Genomic DNA, 19,931 nt, shown 5'->3' on the forward strand with positions numbered 1-19,931 from the left:
CCGCTCACTTAGTCCTGGTTTGCTGGGTTTGGTTATGGGTGTTTTGGTTTGTTATTGGGGGAAAGAGGGACAATTGATCTGCAATTCAGGTTATAGCATAGATTTGACTAAAACTCATAGCAATCTCTGTGTCTCGGCCTCTTCTGCTGGGATTGTAACCGAAGCCACTGTACTCAGTTTCACTCTCACCTTCCCCGCGCCCCTCAGTATGGAGCAATAGAAAGGACCTGAGTACTGGGCCAGCCAGATGCCTCAGAAAGTTAAGGCACTTGCCGCCTAGCCGGATGGCCTGGCTTCCGTCTCCCAAGACCCAGGCAGTGAAAGGAGAACTGACTCCTGCAAGTTGCAGAAGAGTCTTGGGCCTCATGGGTACAGAACCTGCTCTACCCTTTATCTAATTGTCATAGCCTTTTGTTTATTTGGGGGTTTGGTGCTCAGGGCTGCATCTAGGACGGCTAAGCACATGCTTTTACCACTATCTAACACACCCAGCCCTAGGAATCTTTTTTTTTTTTTCCCCCAGTGTCTTACTGTGTTGTCCAGGCTGGTCTTGAACTTGTGACCTCAGGATAATCCTCCTGCTTCTATCTCCCAAGTACGCATAATGGCAGCCTGGCAGGAGTCACTACTTTATGCCAGTTCTTAGCCTTATTCACTGGGGGGGCCAGTTGGCCTCACCCCCTCCCCCACTGAATTGGACTAGGAGCATCCTGAGAGCAGAGCCTGCTGCATACACCCGAATGTTCACACAGTTCTCGGCGGAGCCTGCTCCACACAATCTCACTCACGCTCACATGTTTCTCAACAGCTGTTTCAGAGCCACCAGGGAGGCTCTGTGGTGTTTATCTCCTTCCTGGACCTACCCTGTGAAAAATCATGGGATTCCAAATGTTCTGTCTCAGATCGGTAAGGGACAAAGACGGTGGGTGTTTATGTTTACGCTCGCCTGTTTCTTTCCACAGGCTTTGGATGAGGAGTACCTAAAAGTAGATGCCCAGTTTGGCGGTGTTGACCAGAGGAAAATTTTTACCTTTGCAGAGAAGGTGAGTGTGCCCATCTCTCGTCCATGCCTCGGGGCTGACTCAACTATACTGTGCGTTGCACTGGTCATAAGCTCGCTGGTCTGTGGGCATCCTTGTTCCTAGAGCATTTGGTTTGCACCGCCCTGAGTTTTGTAGACGCCGCTGGCCTCGGAAATGAAGTTTCCCAGGATTTAGGAGGGAATTGGCACAAACGCGTAGTTCTTTTCCTAGAAAGAGCTTGAATACGTTGAGAAGGCTGTTGTGGTCTTTTTGGTTTCGTGGGGTTTTCTTGATTGTTTGGTTGGTTGGGTTTTGTTTGGTTTTTCGAGACGGGGTTTCTCTATGTGGTCTTGGCTGTTGGAGACTGGCTTCGTAAACCAGGCTGACCTTGAACTCACAGATCCTCCTCCCCCCTGGCTCCCTGAATGGTGGAATTACTTCTTTTTTTCCTTAAGTTGGGTGTTTGCATATATGGCTATACACCAGAAGCCAGAAGAGGCTGTCAGACCCTGGGCCTGAAGTTACAGGTGGCGGTGAGCATCTGAACCCAGGTCTTCTGGAAGAGCAGCCAGTGTTGTTAACCACTGAGCCATCTCTCCAGCCTCTGCAGTTGGTAATTTTTCTAAGCTTCTCAAAATGCGATATTGGCAAGGTATAAAGAAAACACCTCAAGCAGAAATACAGATTCCTAGAATACTTTGGCAGCTCTAAAATGTTCCTATCCTTTGACCCTAATACATTCTGCTCCTGGAAGCCTGACCTAAGAAAATAAGAACAAGGAAGCCGGGCGTGGTGGCGCACACCTTTAATCCCAGCACTCGGGAGGCAGGGGCAGGCGGATCGCTGTGAGTTCGAGGCCAGCCTGGTCTACAAAGTGAGTCCAGGATAGCCAAGGCTACACAGAGAAACCCTGTCTCAAAAAACCAAAAAAAAAAAAAAAAAAAAAAAAAAAGAAAGAAAGAAAAGAAAGAGAGAAAAGAAAATAAGAACAAGTAGATAAAGCTTGAGTTGCGTGTGAGAGCACTTACCATGTTATTAACTCAAAGCAAATATTGAGAAGTAAACATGCCCCAGAGGCAAAGACCCAGATAAAAATGTAATGAGGGCTGAAGAGACGGTTCATGGGTAAAGTGCTTGCTCTGCAAGTGGGGGAAGCTGAGTTTAAATCATTGCCACTCAAATGCTGACTCTCGTGTCCTGTGTCTGTAATGACAGTCTAGGAAAGGCAAAGGTCCTGGGGCTCGCTAGGCAGCTAGTGTAATCAAAACACTGAGCCCCACGGTCAGTGAGAACCCCTGTCTCAGAAAACAAGGTAGGAAAATAACTGAAGAGGACACCCCAGTGTCAACCTCTGGCCTTTCTTTATGTGTACCCACACTGGTGAGTGCACCCTCATACAAGCATGGGCATGCGAGCTTGCGCGTGTGTGCGCGTGTGCATACACACACACACACACTATATTAAAATGGTTTTCATTTTTATTTAATGAATGAGAACACGTGTACAGTGTTTTCTTGGGTAGGGTGGCACAGGTTGGTTTATTTTTAAGGGAGGAGGAGTTGAATCAGGATGTTACTATGTAACCTCAGATGACTTTGTAGACCAGGTTATTTATAATTACAGAGCTCCTCCTGCCTCTGCCTGCACCTGTGGAGTGCTGAGATTAAAGGTAGATGGCATAACAGGTTGGTTTTTTCAGACAGGATCTCTTGTAGCCTAGGCTAGCCTCTACCTTGCCGTATAGCCGTTGATGAACTTGATCGCTTCTGCCTTCCAGAAACTGGGACTACAGGCATGCCCAGTTTGTGAGGTCTTAGGATCAAACCCAGCACCTTGTACGTGCTAGGCAAGCGCCTACCAACTGAGCTATACTCCCAGCCCTTGTATTTTTATCTTTTGAGGCAGAGTCTCACACCTGGCTTAGTGTTTTGTTTTAGTGTGTCTAACTGTCTGTCTGCATGTGTGTATATGCCCCGTGTGTAGGTGTGTGTATGTGTGCCTGTGGGCCGGTTGTGACCGGATGAGATCAGAGACCTGAGGAGGACTCTATATTACCTGCTGGTGTTGTGTTTTTCATTCCAGTACCTACCTGCACTCGGCTACGCAAAACGGGTCCATCTGATGAATCCCATGGTCCCAGGCCTAACTGGGAGCAAAATGAGCTCATCAGAAGAGGTAAGTTCCTAACCGTTTCTTCACATTTTTACATCTATTTGTGTGTGTGTGTGTACATGCACATGCGCGCACCCGCACTCAAGCGTGCACACGTGTGTCTGTGCATCCGTTTCCCCATAGTGTACTTTGACCAGGCCACAGACTATGCTGCTCCCTTCCCCCTTTCCTTAGTGCTGGGACTGAACCTGAGGCCTCTGACAGGTCTGTCAAGCACCCTTCCACGGCCGGCTGCATCCCCAGAGCACAACCACTTTATTTTTTTACATTTATTTATTTACTTGTGTGTTTATGCGTGGGTCCACCCCTGGCATGGCCCATGTGTATAGGTCAAAGGACTTCGTGGGGAAGTTGGTTCTCTCGTTCTCCCCTGTAGGGACCAGGGATTAAACTTAAGTCATCAGGCTTGGTAAGGAAACAGTTTTACCCATGGAGCCATCTTGTTGTGCCACACACAACCATTTCTTGAATCTAGAAAACTCCAGCAAAAGATAGATTGAAGACTACAGAGAACATTGACCTAGCTAACTGGAGAGTCAGAAGGTCTGTGCTGTAAGGATGCTGTCAAAATGACCCCACATCATCCGTACGTCACCAGGCAGAGCGGTCCTGACTGGTCCATCCGTCTTGCTTACGGCACTGCTGACCACAATGAGTAGATTGCTGGCACCAGGCTTGGTGATGCCGTCTACATACAGTGTCAGCATTCTGGAGGCTGAGGCAGGAGGATGGACAAACAAGTCAGCCCTGGCAGCAGGCACCTTTGCCTGCTGAGACACCTCACCAGCCCTGGCTTCAGACTGTTAATGAGTTGCCCAGTGGAGGTGGCACATGCCTTTAATCTCAGCACTTGGGAGGCAGAGGCAGGTGGATCGCTGTGAGTATGAGGCCAGCCTGGTCTACAAAGTGAGTCTAGGACTGTCAAGGCTACACAGAGAAATTCTGTCTTGAAAAAACAAACAAAAATAAATAAACACATACATAAATAATTTTTTCTCTTTTTCTGGGCAGTAGTGATGCATGCCTTTAATCCTAGCACTTGGGAAACAGAGGCAGGCAGATCTCTGTGAGTTCTAGGCCAGCCTGGTCTACTATGAGTATTCCAGGACAGCCATGATTGTTACACAGAGAAGCCCTGTTTCAAAAAAAAAAAAACAAAAATAAAATAAAATAAAAATTGTTCTTTTTCTGGGCAGTGATGGTGCACACCTTTAATCCCAGCACTTAAGAGGCAAAAGCAGGCAATCTCTGAGTTTGAGGCCAGCCTGGTCTACAGAGTGAGTTACAAGACAGCCAAGGCTACACATAGAGAAACCCTGTCTCAAAACCAACCAAACAAACAAACAACAAAATTCTTTTAAGAATGTATATGGAACTGGAGAGATGGTTGGGTGGTTAAAAGCACTGTTCTTACAGAGGACCCAGGTTCAATTCTTAGCACCCACATCAGGTGGCGCAAGACCACTTGTAAGTCCATTTCCAGAGGATCCTGGCCCCTGTAGGTACTGCATTCATGTGGTAAAAATATCAATATACTCAGATACACACATACATGTTTGTTTGTTTGTTTTTAAATAAATAAATAAATGGGTGGATGGATGAATGAATGGGTGAGTGGGTGCATGGTTGGATGAGTGGGTGGGTGGGTGCATGGTTGGATGAGTGGGTGGGTGGGTGCATGGTTGGATGAGTGGGTGGGTGGGTGCATGGTTGGATGAGTGGGTGGGTGGGTGCATGGTTGGATGAGTGGGTGGGTGGGTGCATGGTTGGATGAGTGGGTGGGTGGGTGCATGGTTGGATGAGTGGGTGGGTGGGTGCATGGTTGGATGAGTGGGTGGGTGGGTGCATGGTTGGATGAGTGGGTGGGTGGGTGCATGGTTGGATGAGTGGGTGAGTGGGTGCATGGTTGGATGAGTGGGTGGGTGGGTGCATGGTTGGATGAGTGGGTGAGTGGGTGCATGGTTGGATGAGTGGGTGAGTGGGTGCATGGTTGGATGAGTGGGTGAGTGGGTGCATGGTTGGATGAGTGGGTGAGTGGGTGCATGGTTGGATGAGTGGGTGAGTGGGTGCATGGTTGGATGAGTGGGTGAGTGGGTGCATGGTTGGATGAGTGGGTGAGTGGGTGCATGGTTGGATGAGTGGGTGGGTGGGTGCATGGTTGGATGAGTGGGTGAGTGGGTGCATGGTTGGATGAGTGGGTGAGTGGGTGCATGGTTGGATGAGTGGGTGAGTGGGTGCATGGTTGGATGAGTGGGTGAGTGGGTGCATGGTTGGATGAGTGGGTGAGTGGGTGCATGGTTGGATGAGTGGGTGGGTGGGTGCATGGTTGGATGAGTGGGTGAGTGGGTGCATGGTTGGATGAGTGGGTGAGTGGGTGCATGGTTGGATGAGTGGGTGGGTGGGTGCATGGTTGGATGAGTGGGTGGGTGGGTGCATGGTTGGATGAGTGGGTGAGTGGGTGCATGGTTGGATGAGTGGGTGGGTGGGTGCATGGTTGGATGAGTGGGTGGGTGGGTGCATGGTTGGATGAGTGGGTGGGTGGGTGCATGGTTGGATGAGTGGGTGAGTGGGTGCATGGTTGGATGAGTGGGTGAGTGGGTGCATGGTTGGATGAGTGGGTGAGTGGGTGCATGGTTGGATGAGTGGGTGGGTGGGTGCATGGTTGGATGAGTGGGTGAGTGGGTGCATGGTTGGATGAGTGGGTGAGTGGGTGCATGGTTGGATGAGTGGGTGGGTGGGTGGGTAGGAAAGGCATGGGATGTAGCTCAGTTGGTAGAGTACTCACCTAGCATACATGAAGCTCTGGGTTTGACCCAACACAGCATGAAGCAGGCCTGGTAGTACATACCTACGATTCTAGTGCTGAGGAGATAAAGGAAGAACATCAGCTCAAGAACATCCTCAGCTACGTAGGGAGCTTGATGCAGCCTGGGTAACATGAGACCCTAGCTCAAAAGAAGACTTGTAACCCGTGAAGGAAAAGAATGGATAGATTTGACTTCATTAAAATAAGCTCTTAAAAATTACGTCATGTGTGTATGTTAAAATTAGTTGAGTGTGTTCTCATTTTCAACCACAAGAGGTCTCTTCCCTCACGACTTGTAGGAGTCCAAAATCGACCTCCTTGACCGGAAGGAGGATGTGAAGAAAAAGCTGAAGAAGGCATTCTGTGAGCCAGGCAACGTGGAGAACAACGGCGTGCTGTCCTTCATCAAGCATGTCCTCTTTCCTCTCAAGTCTGGTAAGAGTCTCCCTGGCAGGCTGGAAGGTTCAAGTTCCTGCTGTGACTTGCTGATCCTGCAGGGACTGGCTGCCCTGAATCTCTGGCCTGAGTTCATATATACAGTGTGTGTTGTGGGACTGGGCCTCCCCTTCTCCCCTTAGTTGTGAGCGTGTTCACTACGAGGTGGGTTTGAGGGAGTTGTCAGGCTGCAGAGGCGTGTCCGAAATGAGAGGACGGAGCCACACATGCTGAGCTAGGATACAAAAGCATCCTAAGCCATGATTTTGCTGGACACACAGTATGGCTGCTTATCCAATTAAAGAACAGGAAGGCTGGTTTAGAGAGAGCACACCTAACACGCATCAGATCCTAGGCTTACTCCTGGCACCAAAAAAAAAAAAAACTTAAAACCTAAATTGCCAGGGCTGGTGAGATGACTCAACTGGTAAAAGTAAAATGCTTTAAGTATGACACACACAGAGGGCAGAAACTGTACGGCTGTGCACTGGGGCGAGGAGCTCTGCGCCTGCGCTCACTGACTGGTTTGTTGCCTTGTTTGTAGAGTTTGTGATCCTGAGAGATGAGAAATGGGGTGGAAACAAGACCTATACTGTTTACCTGGAGCTGGAAAAGGACTTTGCTGCTGAGGTAATACCAGAGAAAAATGAGTGTCCACTGAAGCCTGAACCCCCTGCCCCTCCTGGCTGCCAGCCTGCAGGGAGAGAGCCACACAGTTGTCGAGGTGCCGCCAGGGCTGGGTTTTGTTAATGACGTAGGTGTGGATTCAAGTAGTCTTATTAGGTAGATGGGCAAGTGGCGCATTCCTAAAATATTGGTCCTCATCACTCTCCAAATGGCTAGACACACTGCAATAAAGAAAGAACCCTTCTCCATGCCTGCACTAGTGGGCACATCCCCACACCTAGGCACATTGCTTTTTTGCTGTTGTTGTTGTTGTTGTTGCTTTGTTCTTTGTTTTTCGAGACAGGGTTTCTCTGTGTAGCCTTAGCTATCCTGGACTCACTTTGTAGACCAGGCTGGCCTTGAACTCACAGAGATTCTCCTGCCTCTGCCTGCTGAGTGCTGGGATTAAAGGCGTGCGCCACCACGCCCAGCTGATAGTCTCATTTTATAAGTAAACCAAGACTGAGCTAAAGATGTAGATCAGTGGTAGAAAGCCTGCCTAGCATGTATGACACGAAAGAAAGAAAACAGACAGGCAGGAAGGGAAGGAAGGAAGGAAGAAAAGAAAAAGTAGTGAAAGTCATCATTGTCCAACCTTACAAGAGGGTTAAGTGTCCAATTAGACCGCTAACCTGCACTTTACTCCTCATATGTCTAACTCAGTCTTTAGGCCCAGGGTCGCCTGTGTGACCATTTCCCTGTGACTAATGTTTGGTTTCTGCCTCAAAAGCATACATGGAAAGACTAGCAGAACCAGAATAATGAGCACGTTCTGCCTTTTAAAACCCCTTAAGCTAGGACAGAATTCTAAGGCCAAAGCTCTGGCTCAGTGCAGAGGCAAGCTTTGTAATCCCAGCCTCCGTGGGGCTGGGCAGGAAGAGGGTGACCCAGGCTTCACAGCGAGACCTGCCTGAGAGAGACAGACGGCTTTGAGGCCAGTCACCCTTCTCCGTCCCATCTTGTCACATAAGAGTTCTGTGAGGCTCAAAACTGCTGGGAACGTACTTCTGACTCCCATGTCACCTTTCTAATGGACTCTAGTGTCCGGGCCTCGTCTCACCAGGCCTCGTTTCCCTCTGTAGGTTGTGCACCCTGGAGACCTAAAGAATTCTGTTGAAGTCGCCCTGAACAAGCTGCTGGACCCCATTCGGGAAAAGCTTAATACCCCAGCCCTGAAGAAGCTGGCCAGTGCTGCCTACCCAGATCCTTCAAAGCAGAGTAAGGCCAGCTGGGAAAGGAGCCTGGAACAGCACCTGAGTCGTTTTACACTTGGTTCGGCTGACACTGAACCGGCCTCGTGCTGGTACACCAACACTGCTAAGAGCCTAGACCCTTCTTGTCTGCAGCCACAGAGGCAGGCTTGGGCTTCTTGAAAAACCTCAATAGCTTCCCGGCTGCCATCTCAGGCTCTGTCTCCTGAGCTGGCCATCCGGTTACCCATGATGCCGAGGTCGTGCCATAGATACATAGATAGCTTGTGTGAGCCATCCAGAAGACTCAGCAAATCCTGCACGGATTTAATGAGTAGAAATACCCAGAGGTGGGCAGACTACTACAGGCCCTGCCTTCCAGCCTAATGATGAAGAAAATGCTGTGGGGGGAGGGTGGTATCTGGCACTGCTTCTGCAAGGTTGCTGAGCACTGTAGCTCAGTGGATAGGGGCTGGGATTCTCTACTAAATCCTGCCTGCCTTCAGTCTCCTCATCAGGTGCTGTCTGTACTGGCCTGCCATTGGGGTGGAGGGGTAGGGGGATGGGGGAGAGTGCCAACTCCATGGAGTTCCTCTCATTCCCAGAGCCTGCCGCCAAAGGCCCTGCCAAGACCTCAGAAGCAGAGGAAGTCATCCCGTCCCGGCTGGATATCCGTGTGGGCAAAATCGTCAGTGTGGAGAAGGTACTTCACCACCTCCCAAAGGGCAGAGAAGGGTTACGGTCATGTTTCCGTCTGGAGGAAGCCTAGCTGGAGAGGGGAAGTGGCATCCCTGGGGTCAGAACCCAGGTGTCCGACTGCAGGCAGCCCCTGAACCTCACACAGCACAGCCAGGAACCTGGAGAGGTGACATGGTCAGTGGTGCCTGACGTATCCACCCAGGATGTACAGCTTGTCTGGACGAGCTTTCATCTGGTCTTGGATTGTCCACTTTCCCGCCTAGACAGTGGGGCATGGGGGAGAATGGACTTCCTTTTTTTTTTTTTTTTTTTTTTTAAATATTTATTATTATGTATACAGTGCTCTGCCTGCATGGATACCTACAGGCCAGAAGAGGGAATCAGATCACATTATAGATGGTCGTGAGCCACACCATGTGGTTGCTGGGAATTGAACTCAGGACGTCTGGAAGAGCAGTCAGTGCTCTTAACCTCTAAGCCACCTATCTCTCCAGCCCGGACTTCCTTTTTTGCAGACCGGTCATGTGCTCAGTCATTGGCTGGGCGCCATTTTTCTAGGCCTCTTTCCCCTGCATTGATTTGCTTGAAATTCTATGGGCCTAAGCTTCCCAGTCACAGGATAGACCACTTGATGTGGTTGCTGGAGCTCCTATCTCAGACTGTGAAGCCAAGGTTAGTCCACTCCCAGCCACCTGGAACCCCTTGGTGTAGTGCCTGGGCTGTAATGGCAGTCACCAACAATCCAGTGCACCGAATCTCCAGGAGGAGATTTCCCACAAGCCATTAGGTTTATTTCCTCAAACCTAGTGCCTTGCAGACTAAGTGGTCCTTGAAGACGTTCTCAAAGGCGATCGTGATAGCACAAGCCTATAATCCCAGGACTTGGGAAGCTGAGGCAGAAGGATCACCACAAGTTGGAGGCCAACCTTGGCTACACAATGAGACCTTGTCCCAAAAATGAAAAAAGGCTAGTGCAGGGAGCTTCGGAAAGAGACGGGACAACGGTTACCAAGCGTTTGGTCTACCCCACTGTAATCATCTCCCTTTGTTTGTATGTTGGGGCTGGGGGAATATGCATGCCGCACGTGTGACGGTTAGACCACTCTCCTTCCGTGTGCGACCTGGGGATCTAACTCAGGTGGTCAGGCTTGGCAGCAAGCGCCTGTCCCCACTGAGCCCTCTGACGAGACTCTTGGTGGCAGCACCCAGATGCAGACAGCCTGTACGTGGAGAAGATTGACGTCGGGGAAGCTGAGCCCAGGACCGTGGTGAGCGGCCTCGTCCAGTTTGTGCCCAAGGAAGAGCTGCAGGACAGGCTGGTGGTGCTGCTGTGCAACCTGAAACCTCAGAAGATGAGAGGAGTGGAGTCCCAGGGCATGCTCCTGTGCGCCTCTGCGTGAGTGCGGGCGCGGGTAGCCAGGCCAGGCAGGCCAGAGGGGGAGTTGGTCCGTATGATGTTGGGTAGCCAGGGCCAGGCAGGTCAGAGGGGGGAGTTGGTCCGTATGATGTTGGGTAGCCAGGCCAGGCAGGTCAGAGGGGGGAGTTGGTCCGTACGATGTTGGGTAGCCAGGGCCAGGCAGGTCAGAGGGGGGAGTTGGTCCGTATGATGTTGGGTAGCCAGGGCCAGGCAGGCCAGGGGGGGAGTTGGTCCGTATGATGTTGGGTAGCCAGGGCCAGGCAGGCCAGGGGGGGAGTTGGTCCGTATGATGTTGGGTAGCCAGGGCCAGGCAGGTCAGAGGGGGGAGTTGGTCCGTATGATGTTGGGTAGCCAGGGCCAGGCAGGCCAGAGGGGGGAGTTGGTCCGTACGATGTTGGGTAGCCAGGACCAGGCAGGCCAGGGGGGGAGTTGGTCCGTATGATGTTGGGTAGCCAGGGCCAGGCAGGCCAGGGGGGGAGTTGGTCCGTACGATGTTGGGTAGCCAGGACCAGGCAGGTCAGAGGGGGAGTTGGTCTGTACGATGTTCTTCCACGTGCCATGTGCGAGCCCCGAGGAAACTGCTCCCTTAGGCGTTGGTACTAGAAGATGAGGTATGAAAGGGTTCCTGTGCAAGCACCGTGCGTGAATGAAGCACCTTGCATTCAGATAAACTGTTAAAACTAGGTGGGTTTAGCTGGGGCATGGTGGTGCACGCCTTTAATCCCAGCACTCGGGAGGCAGAGGCAGAGGCATGCAGATCACTGTGAGTTCGAGGCCAGCTTGGTCCACAGAGTGAGCCCAGGACAGGCAAGGTTAACACAGAGAAACCCTGTCTCGAAAAACCAAAAAAACAAAACAAAAAACAAAAAAGACCCTAGATGAGTTTGAGGCCAGCCTGGTCTACAAAGCAAGTCCAGGACAGCCAGAGCTGTGTTACACAGAGAAACCCTGTCTTAAAAATAAAAAACCTAAGCCGGGCATGGTGGCACACGCCTTTAATGCCAGCACTCGGGAGGCAGAGGCAGGAGGATCGCTGTGAGTTCGAGGATAGCCTGGTCTACAATGCGAGTCCAGGACAGCTAAAGCTACACAGAGAGACCCTGTCTCAAAAAAACCAAAAAATAAAAAAAAAATTAAAAATAAAATAAAAAACCTAGGTGGGTAGCCAGCTGTGGTAGTGTACATCTTTAATCCCAGCACTCAGAGGCAGAGGTAGATGGATCTCTGAATTCAGGGCCAGCCTGGTCTACAGAGCAAGCTCCAGGATAGCCAGGGCTACACAGAGAGACCGGTCTCAGGAAATAAAAATGGGTGGATGCCAGGCATGATAGCACCCACCTTCATCCTGGCACCTGGGAGGCAAAGGCGGAGGGTTCTCCATAAGCCTGGTTTACATCTCAGGTTCCAGGCCAGCCTGAGGTACACAGCGATCCACACCCACAGGCCCACCCTGGGGAAGGAACAGCAGAACCAGTTCAGCCAAATAACAAGCTCAGGTATAGCCTTGGCTACATGAGACACTGCAAACAAACAAACAAACAAACATAACTGAAGGTGTCTCACTACTGGTAAGCCAGTATCCTTGCCAGAGACCCAGATGGCAGCCCTTTCCAGGAACAGGAATTTAATACAGTCCTATTTTAGAAGTTCCAAGATGTGGAAAGGTGATGGGGACCTTGTGGGCTATGGCACTGAGGGCGCCCTTAATCCCTTTAGGGCCTAGATCACATTAACACCCCCAGCTGCTGGGAAACCCATAATCTTGCCTTTTCTCCTGTCTTTCCAGAGGTGGGGTGAGCCGCCAGGTTGAGCCTCTGGACCCTCCCGCAGGCTCTGCTCCTGGGGAGCGAGTGTTTGTAAAGGGCTATGAGCAGGGCCAGCCGGATGAGGAGCTCAAGCCCAAGAAGAAGGTCTTTGAGAAGCTGCAGGTAAAACGCTACTGCCCCAGGCTTTGTTGCCCAGGCTGCCCCAGTGTGCTGCCCCTCCTTGCCCAGGCTGCCCCAGTGGGCTGTCCCTCCTTGCCCAGGCTGCCCCAGTGGGCTGTCCCTCCTTGCCCAGGCTGCACCAGGTTGCTGTCCCTGAATCAGCAGCTGCCTTTCCCGTGCTGAGACTTCCTGTATCTGACCCCAGCTGTCCTCGTTCAGCTCTGACTGTGAGGGGCTCAGAGTCTCAGAAGGCCCTCCATATGCCGAGTACTGATGTGGGGACTGAGTGAGGGCTTGGCACTTCCTTGTCCATTTTGTCCATGGTCTTACGAAGTAGCAGGTGGGAGGTTCCCCCTCGGACCTGGCAAAACACCTGCCGAGACAGTCAGGGTCGAGAGAAATGATGGAGCCGAGAGGAGGTGTAGCAAAGGACTCAGGCTTTGGTCCTCCATGCCACAGCACATAAATGAATAAAAGGAAGTAGATTCCCTCCCACCCATCTTGACTTTAGAGCACTCACAAATGCAAATACGACCTGCTCCAGTCGTCCCATTCCCAAATTCACTCACTCGTTGATTTTTCTCAATAATTATCAAGCCCAGAAGGAATGTGTCAGGCAGTGTTCTACATGCCTGGACTACACCAAGATAACAAATCAGCTCTCTACGTGGCACAAACATTGTGGAAACTGTCTTAGATACAGGGCCAAAAATGAAGAGAAAATCCATAGTCTTGCTGGGTACCTCAGTGCCTGTAAGTTATTCCGGTACTTAAGAGGCAGACAGGGGGCTGGAGAGATGGCTCAGCGGTTGGGAGCAATAGCTGCTCTCCTGAAGGACCCACATGGCAGCTCACAACTATAGCTGCTTCAGTTCCAGGTGATCTGACACCCTTGCATGGACATGCATGTGAGCAAAATACCAATGCACACAGAATGAAAAATAAATTGTGTGTGTGTTTTGTTGTTTTTTTTTTAAGTGTCAAAGGTAAGAGAATTGCCCCAATAACATACCAGCCTAGTTTAAATAAGGTCCAGGCCAGCCAGGGCTACACAGTGAGACCCTGTCTCAAACAAAACAGCATGGATATGTGTAGTCAGTCCTGTCAAAGCTACTAAAATAATCCTTGATTGTTTCCTTCTGGTCTTTTGCTCGATAGCGGGGCATTTATGTTACTCTGCTTTTTTATGCCTGAAAATGTTTTCCTCATGTTAAACATCGAGAGGGGCCACGTTTACAATTTATTGTATTCACTCTGAGCCTGCCAGACCTGGCTTGGGTGCACTGGGTAGCAGAGCATTCACTTAGCGTGTGTATCAAGCAGGACTCGAGGTTTCATCCCAAGCATCAAATGCACACACGCCAGGGCTGCACTGTCTAGAGGGCTGTGTACTTATTCACAGAAATAAATGTGCACATAGAAACTTATGAGGAGCTGGCCTCAGAAGCTGGGCCAAGGGCCCTGGTGTGATGAGGCACGCCTTAATCCCAGCATTCAGGAACAGAGGCAGGCGGATCTCTGTGGGTTTTGAGGCCAGCCTGCTCTACACAGTGAGTTCCAGAACAGCCAGGACTACTCAGGGAGACCTTGCCTCAAAAACCGAAAAGGAAAAATAAAGTTGGGCCAGCTTATGCTAATACCATAATGATGTTGTGTCCCACCATCATAACGTATTTTTTATCTGTCTTGTTCAGGTGGACTTTAAAATTTCTGAGGAGTGCATTGCTCAGTGGAAGCAAACCAACTTCATGACCAAGCTGGGGGTCATCTCCTGTAAATCGCTAAAAGGGGGTACCATTAGCTAGCTACTCAGCAGCCTCCTTTTCCCACCGTCTTATCTGCGGATTCCACTTGTTTCATCCATCGCCCGTTCCCATCTCAGGACACTGAAGTGCCAGTCTGCAGCTGTTGATTAGATGCGGGACTTGGTAAGGGACAGCTCACCTCCCTACCGTCTGGGATCACCCCGCCTGGCTGAAAGGAAACTGACTGCCTGGGGTAAGGATGGCTGCTCAGCAGCAGACAGGCTATACCTTCTTCCCTTGGCAGCTGACTTGAGAAATCTGGTTTCAATAGAAGCCTTAGAAAAAGTTTATTCCACAGTCCTTGTAATTGGAAAAACACCAGTTTCCCAAGTTTCCACAGGGTTGTCCCACAGCTGTCCCGCTAGCTGAGACCTACTGCCTGGGCTGGGCTAATTACAGCTTCTCCCCAACAGGAAATTGTGGGATTTGGAAAGAAGGGAAAAAGAGCCTAGAGGTCCCTCAAGCTTCCCAAGGCTGGCAGCATCCTCAAGGCCTGCCCGCCCTGAGGCTTGGCACCAGTGGCAGGGTCTGGAGTAGGCTGGGACCTTCCCTAAATAAACCAGCTGTGTGTTAGCAGCCGGGTGGGAAATGCCTTGACACCCTGTGGGCTTCCTTCAGAACGTGAGATACTCCATAAGGCATCTCAGCCGAACCACTACCCACCACTGTCAAAGTCAAATAAAGTGTCTGAATGAGGGTTTCTGGGTTTTTGTGAGCCGCACCGTCCCAGGAGACCACCTGCTATGCTCGCCCAACCCGGTGACGGAGTCAGTACTGAGAGACCCACTCCTAGGGCAGTGCTTGCAGCAAGCAGGGCACCACCTCACCTCTTCTGACTGGGCCCTGAGCACTGCCCTGTCCTACCCCAGCCAGATCTTTCTGTGGTTCATTGCCCTCAGGGTTAGGTTCATGCTAGCCTGCAGTGTGCATCCCTCAAGCCTTTTTTACCATGTATTACCTGGAAAACAGCAGTCACAGCCAAGTTTCAATCATTTAATTAATACCTTTTAATGAAACACAGCTTTGTCGTGTCTCACTTAAGCTTCAGAGGAGAAGGAATAGGGAAAGGATTGTTTATATAGACATATCAAAGACTCAAAAATTTAAGGAAATATATATATTTCTCTCTTCTAATGTTTTTATGCAAATTAAAAATCAGAGGCTTTTGGTCTCTCCACTTGCACAAGGTCAAACTTATTTACCCCAGTAGACAAAGAGATGTTGCCCTCTTCGGTTCTCTTTTCTTCTGCACCCGCCCAGGAGGGAAACAAACTGGAGGTCCCAAGTCAGAGCAAGAGCTCCAGTAACACTAAAGGGGGGAGACTAAGCCATGCCTCCCCACCCTCAGCTCCTAGCCTGCTGCCAGGGCCTGGTGTCCTGGATGCTGGAGCGGAAACAGTGCTCACTTTGATTGGCCCCCTTCCATACCTCATCCACCTAGCAGCAGCTCCCTATGACACAGTGGAGGAGGGAGAGACGGGAGCGACAACCAAGCAACCCTAGCAAGCAGGCCAAGGGAACCTGGACTGTCACCCCATTGCTCCAGTTCTTGAAAAGTCAGGGGCAGGGAGAGTCTCTTGCCGATTCAAGGGGTGACCCTGAAGAGGCACAGCCATTGGAGCCAACAGGGACTCCACTTTATCACATTCCAGAAAGATCAGTGGCAGAGGCCCCTATCTGGGGATAGCCGCCCACCTGCTCAAAACAAGCCCTGTGTATCCCCTCTTGGACTAGGGAAGAATCTGGAGTGCCATAAGCCTGTGGCTTCTCGTCCTTGTGCTCAGCCTCAGCTCCCTCCACCTGGCTGAAAGGCAGCTGCAGAAAAAGCATGCACCAAAGAGTAAGACAGGTCAGAGACGGAATCTGAGGAGTAGGCCCAGTAGTCGCTGCCAGACTCTTCCAACAACCTAGGCAGTATTCCCTGCCAAGCTGAAATGGACACACCCTGTGGGCTCCTGGCTCCAAGCTGTGCCCATCTACCCAGACCCAATCAAATGTCACAGGACAGGTGATGAGCGTGCCAAGATCCCAGATGGCTCCCTGCTCTGGTCTGGTTTTTGGTTTCTTAGTGCACAGTGCCTGCAGACCTCTGGCTCTTCCTCTTCTCACCCAAAGAGTCCCCCTATAAGGAGCACCTGACAGAATCAGAAGGCGAGAGAGTGGTTGGTGGTAAGTTGAGGCACAGGAAGGCTGGCGCCCACTGTGCCTTTGTGCTTTGGATTCCACAGCCCCGCCCCCTCCTGCCACCAGCCTGGGAAGTCTGTGAGGATGAGTGACCTGCCCATCTCCAAGAACTAAGGAGAGGAGTGGACTGGGCTGGCAGAGTGGACAGACTGGTCCCAGCTGGGGGCTGGCTACCATGGACTGCCGCTGCCGCTGTGTAAACCGCTCTTGGAATGTGGTTTCCTGAGCCCTGGAGCATGGACATGCAGCCACTTTGCAAAGTGCTTTGATTCTGGACTACAATAAACATGGTTCCAGACATGAAACAAAACAAACATGCTCCACCCCCGCCTCCGTGGCCTTGGGGCCGGGGTGGGGGTGGGGCACAGGCACCCAGTCCCACCAGCTACCTTCTCCAAGATGAGGCTAAGGCCAAGGCTGCTGGAGGTGATGCCTTTCAGGAAAAGGCATGAGGGAGGGGGTGACTTGGAGGACAGGGAAACACCAGGCTTGCATAAACATGGAAGGCTGTGGAGATTAAGGCTGCAGGCATCCTGTCTTAGGTTGTGTCTGCCAGATCCTCTCTTCCTTGGAGCTGCTCGGTCCCTGAGAGATTGCATCCCTGGGATGGGTCAGCAGTGCCAGTTGAGTGATGATGGTCAGACCAGTTTCTTCTGTGGATCTGTGAGGAAAGGACATTGAGCAAGCCTCCTTCCTAGCTTGATTCTGGCAACAACAACAACAAAAAAAAGCCCAAGACACATCCTCACCCGACCTTTTATATCCCCTCACTTCACTGACATTGGGATAATAACACGGATGACTCTGCCCCATTTTACAACCCAAGATGGGAGATGTGACAAAACTGGAAATATGCTTAGGCCGGCTACCAGTGTCCCCTCCATCCCCACCCACTCCAATTCCTATCACTAGTTTGAAGACGGTCCACTAGCCATCTCAAAACCAGAACAGAAGCATTTTCTAGATCCAAGAACATGCCGCCACCCAGCCATGGCGGGCCCTCGGACAACTGGCTGTCCCAGTGCCTACAGTACCTGAACCAGGGGGACCCATCTTCTCTGTACCAGCCAGCTGCACATCTCCATTTTCCGTCAGCTCCTCCTTAGTCCTGTCCTCAGCGTGAGGGAGCCCGTTGGTGGATGGAGCAGTAAGACACTCAGCCCTGGGAAAACTGGGGGAAGGAGGAGGGACTCCCACAGAGGGTTTACGGGCCACAGGTGGGGGAGCCTTGGAAGGCTTCTTCTGGGCCTGGGTTGGCCGCTGCTCTGAAATGCTCCGAAGTTCAGCTACCAGATTCCTCTGGAGGTCAGCCTGGGCCTCGGGGGACACAGGCCGCTCGAGCTGCAGTTTCTTGGTGCCCTTGGAGAAGATGAAGCTGGCCTTGGAGGCAGGAGACTGTGGAGACCGTGGCTCTGCCTCTGGTGGTCCAGCGGGCAGAGCACTACTAGGGCTTTCACTGGCAGCCAAGGTGGAAGCCTTGAGTCGGACGGCAGCGTGGAGCCCAGAGGCAGCAGGCACTGGGCTGGCCCGCCCAGACAGGGCTCTTCGCAGAGGCTTCTGGGGGGCTGATGAGCCTGGAGGTTGACTCGGAACCCCTGCGGAAGCACCCACAGAGCGAAGCCGCACCATCTGCAGCAGCGAGGGTGTGACCAGAGGTGTGCCTGCATCCTCCCTGGCAGCCCCACTGTTCTTGGCCACACAGTCCTTCTGAGGGAGCTTGGCCAGAGGTTCGGAAACAGAAGCCGCTGGAGGTGGAGGAGGCGGGGCTGGCGGAGGGGTTTGGGATGGGCTAGCATCTGGGGGAGTGGCGCCCAGGGAGCTGCAGGGCTCTAGAGAGCCAGGTTCAGGGCCTGCAGAGAAGAGGACTTCCTCAGGCGGGGGAAAGTCAGGCATGGACAGGTCCTGGTCCTCAAGTGTGGGAGGTGGTGGTGGGGGCCAGCTAGGATCTGGGAGGGCCTCCACAGTGGCCTCTGGGGGAGGTGGGACCTCCTCAAGCGCCTCAGGCTTCTTACCAGGTGGTGGGGGTGGATGATAAGATGGGGGTGGGGATGGTGGGGGTGACTGGTCTTTGGAGGCAATGGGAGACTCCTGGGGTAGAGTCAGGGTTGTCTGAGGCACGGACGGGGATGCAGGACTGGTATCAATGGTAGAAACTGGACCAGGAGCCGCAGCGGGGGAAGCCAGGGCAGGGGCAGCTTGGTTAGTGCTCTTGGACTTGGAAGGCGGTGGAGAAAAGGGAGCAGGCACCTTAGGATGAGGAGGTATGACAAACCTGTCACCCAAGGGGGTGGCCATCTGTGGACCAGAGCGGTCTGAGGGAATAGGGTCTGAAGAGGAGGAACACAGAGATGTGAGGGAAGAGGACACAGAGGTCCCAGGGGATCGGAGGGATGTCACTCGATCTGGTTTGGGGGGCTGAGCCTTGCCTGGGGAAGCAGGGGCACCTGCCAGACCCTTGGGAGGGAGAGTCGGGGTACCACTTTGGCTTGAGTATCCACTAGAAGGTGAAAGTGTCCGTTCTGGTGAACGTGGTGGGCGCCTGGAACCACCTGGGGACAAGCCAGAGCCCCAGTTGCCTGCTGAGCTGGGTGGACAAGATGCTGGCCCCACCCCTGAAGCCCCGCCTGTGGGGGGCGGGCGGGGCGGCTGCGGCTGCGGCTGCTGCTTTCGATCAGGTTTGGGTGGCAGCCCTAAGGGCCCATCGGGTATTGCCGAGCCCCGCTGATGGAGGGAGTACGTGCGGCGGGGAGGTGGGGGAGGCCGTTTCATCTTACGCAGGGACACGCTCCTGCCAGACAACTGGCTGCCGCTGCGGATGCTGGCTGTGTCTGAGACCTCGGCAGTGCTACCGCCACTGGGGGAGCCCCTCCCACTGCCCCCTGGAGGAGGGGGTACCACATTATTGCTAGCTATAGAGCCCTCCGGCTGGCCCTCAGAGCCCCCCTTGGAGGAGAGGGTGGACCCATCAGACACAATGGTATCCGAGGATTGGGAATGGCTCCAGGTGGCACTGGACGAGGACGAATGGCGGCTTCGGGGCCGTGGACTCGAGGCTGAGGAGAAGCGGCCCACCGAGCGGACAGAAGCTGGGCTGGCAGAGAGCAGGCTGCAGCGGCTCAGAGTGCGCAGGCTGCTACGGCCCAGGGCCACCACATCCACTGTGGGTGGCAGCACAGCATGTGGGATCAGCTTAGACAAGTAGGTGGCCTGGGGTGAGATAGACATGGCTGGACTCAATGGCTCTGACGGTCCTGCCCCTCCTGTCAGTCCAGGCACTGCTAGAGACATAGGCCGAGTCAGTGGTGGAGGCCGCGCTCCGGTGGACCGGCCAACAAGTGTGTCGTCATGGTAAATACGGTCGATGTGGCGTTGTAGTATAGCCTCTGTATCAGTGCCAGTCTCTGCTTCTGCCTCCAGAGCCTGCAGGGACACCCGAACCCCGGTCCCTAAGGCCAGGCCCGCCGGGTGACCATCCACTGTGGGAATGCGGACAGCATCCCGAGGACCGGGAGGCTGTGGAGTGCCTGGTGCCTCTCGGTTGTTGCGCAGACCTTTAGTGGACAAGGAGATGGGGTGAGCAAAGGGGCTGGCCTGGCGCCCCCATCCACGG

At 52.6% G+C, this 19,931-nt stretch overlaps 2 protein-coding genes and 1 long non-coding RNA gene across 4 annotated transcripts in view; 2 read left to right on the plus strand and 1 right to left on the minus strand.

Moving 5' to 3' along the window:
• YARS1 (tyrosyl-tRNA synthetase 1) overlaps positions 1-14,834 on the plus strand; it is a gene marked incomplete at its 5' end in the record, with an annotated part of 30,173 nt that extends 15,339 nt beyond the window's left edge. The window contains 9 exons of the mRNA XM_084787863.1: positions 963-1,043; positions 3,105-3,197; positions 6,300-6,435; positions 6,980-7,065; positions 8,184-8,319; positions 8,897-8,994; positions 10,193-10,386; positions 12,194-12,335; positions 14,027-14,834. Of these exons, the coding sequence (XP_084643989.1) occupies positions 963-1,043; positions 3,105-3,197; positions 6,300-6,435; positions 6,980-7,065; positions 8,184-8,319; positions 8,897-8,994; positions 10,193-10,386; positions 12,194-12,335; positions 14,027-14,137 (1,077 nt within the window). The 3' untranslated portion in view covers positions 14,138-14,834. The remainder of the gene's footprint in view (positions 1-962; positions 1,044-3,104; positions 3,198-6,299; positions 6,436-6,979; positions 7,066-8,183; positions 8,320-8,896; positions 8,995-10,192; positions 10,387-12,193; positions 12,336-14,026) is intronic.
• Positions 10,413-10,856, plus strand: LOC311600825. The gene is made up of 2 exons (XR_014780370.1): positions 10,413-10,469; positions 10,520-10,856. It is a non-coding gene; the product is annotated as an uncharacterized lncRNA (long non-coding RNA).
• Positions 14,835-15,116: 282 nt separating the features above from the next.
• NHSL3 (NHS like 3) overlaps positions 15,117-19,931 on the minus strand; it is a 31,047-nt gene continuing 26,232 nt past the window's right edge. For both annotated transcript variants that reach the window (XM_084787862.1, XM_084787861.1), the window contains exons 6-7: positions 17,356-19,872; positions 15,117-16,982 (exon numbers count right to left, since the gene is read on the minus strand). In XM_084787862.1, the coding sequence (XP_084643988.1) occupies positions 16,960-16,982; positions 17,356-19,872 (2,540 nt within the window). In that variant the 3' untranslated portion in view covers positions 15,117-16,959. The remainder of the gene's footprint in view (positions 16,983-17,355; positions 19,873-19,931) is intronic.

The sequence above is a fragment of the Acomys minous genome (genome assembly GCF_964271855.1).
Source record: "Acomys minous genome assembly, chromosome: 6".
Classification (NCBI taxonomy): domain Eukaryota; kingdom Metazoa; phylum Chordata; class Mammalia; order Rodentia; family Muridae; genus Acomys; species Acomys minous.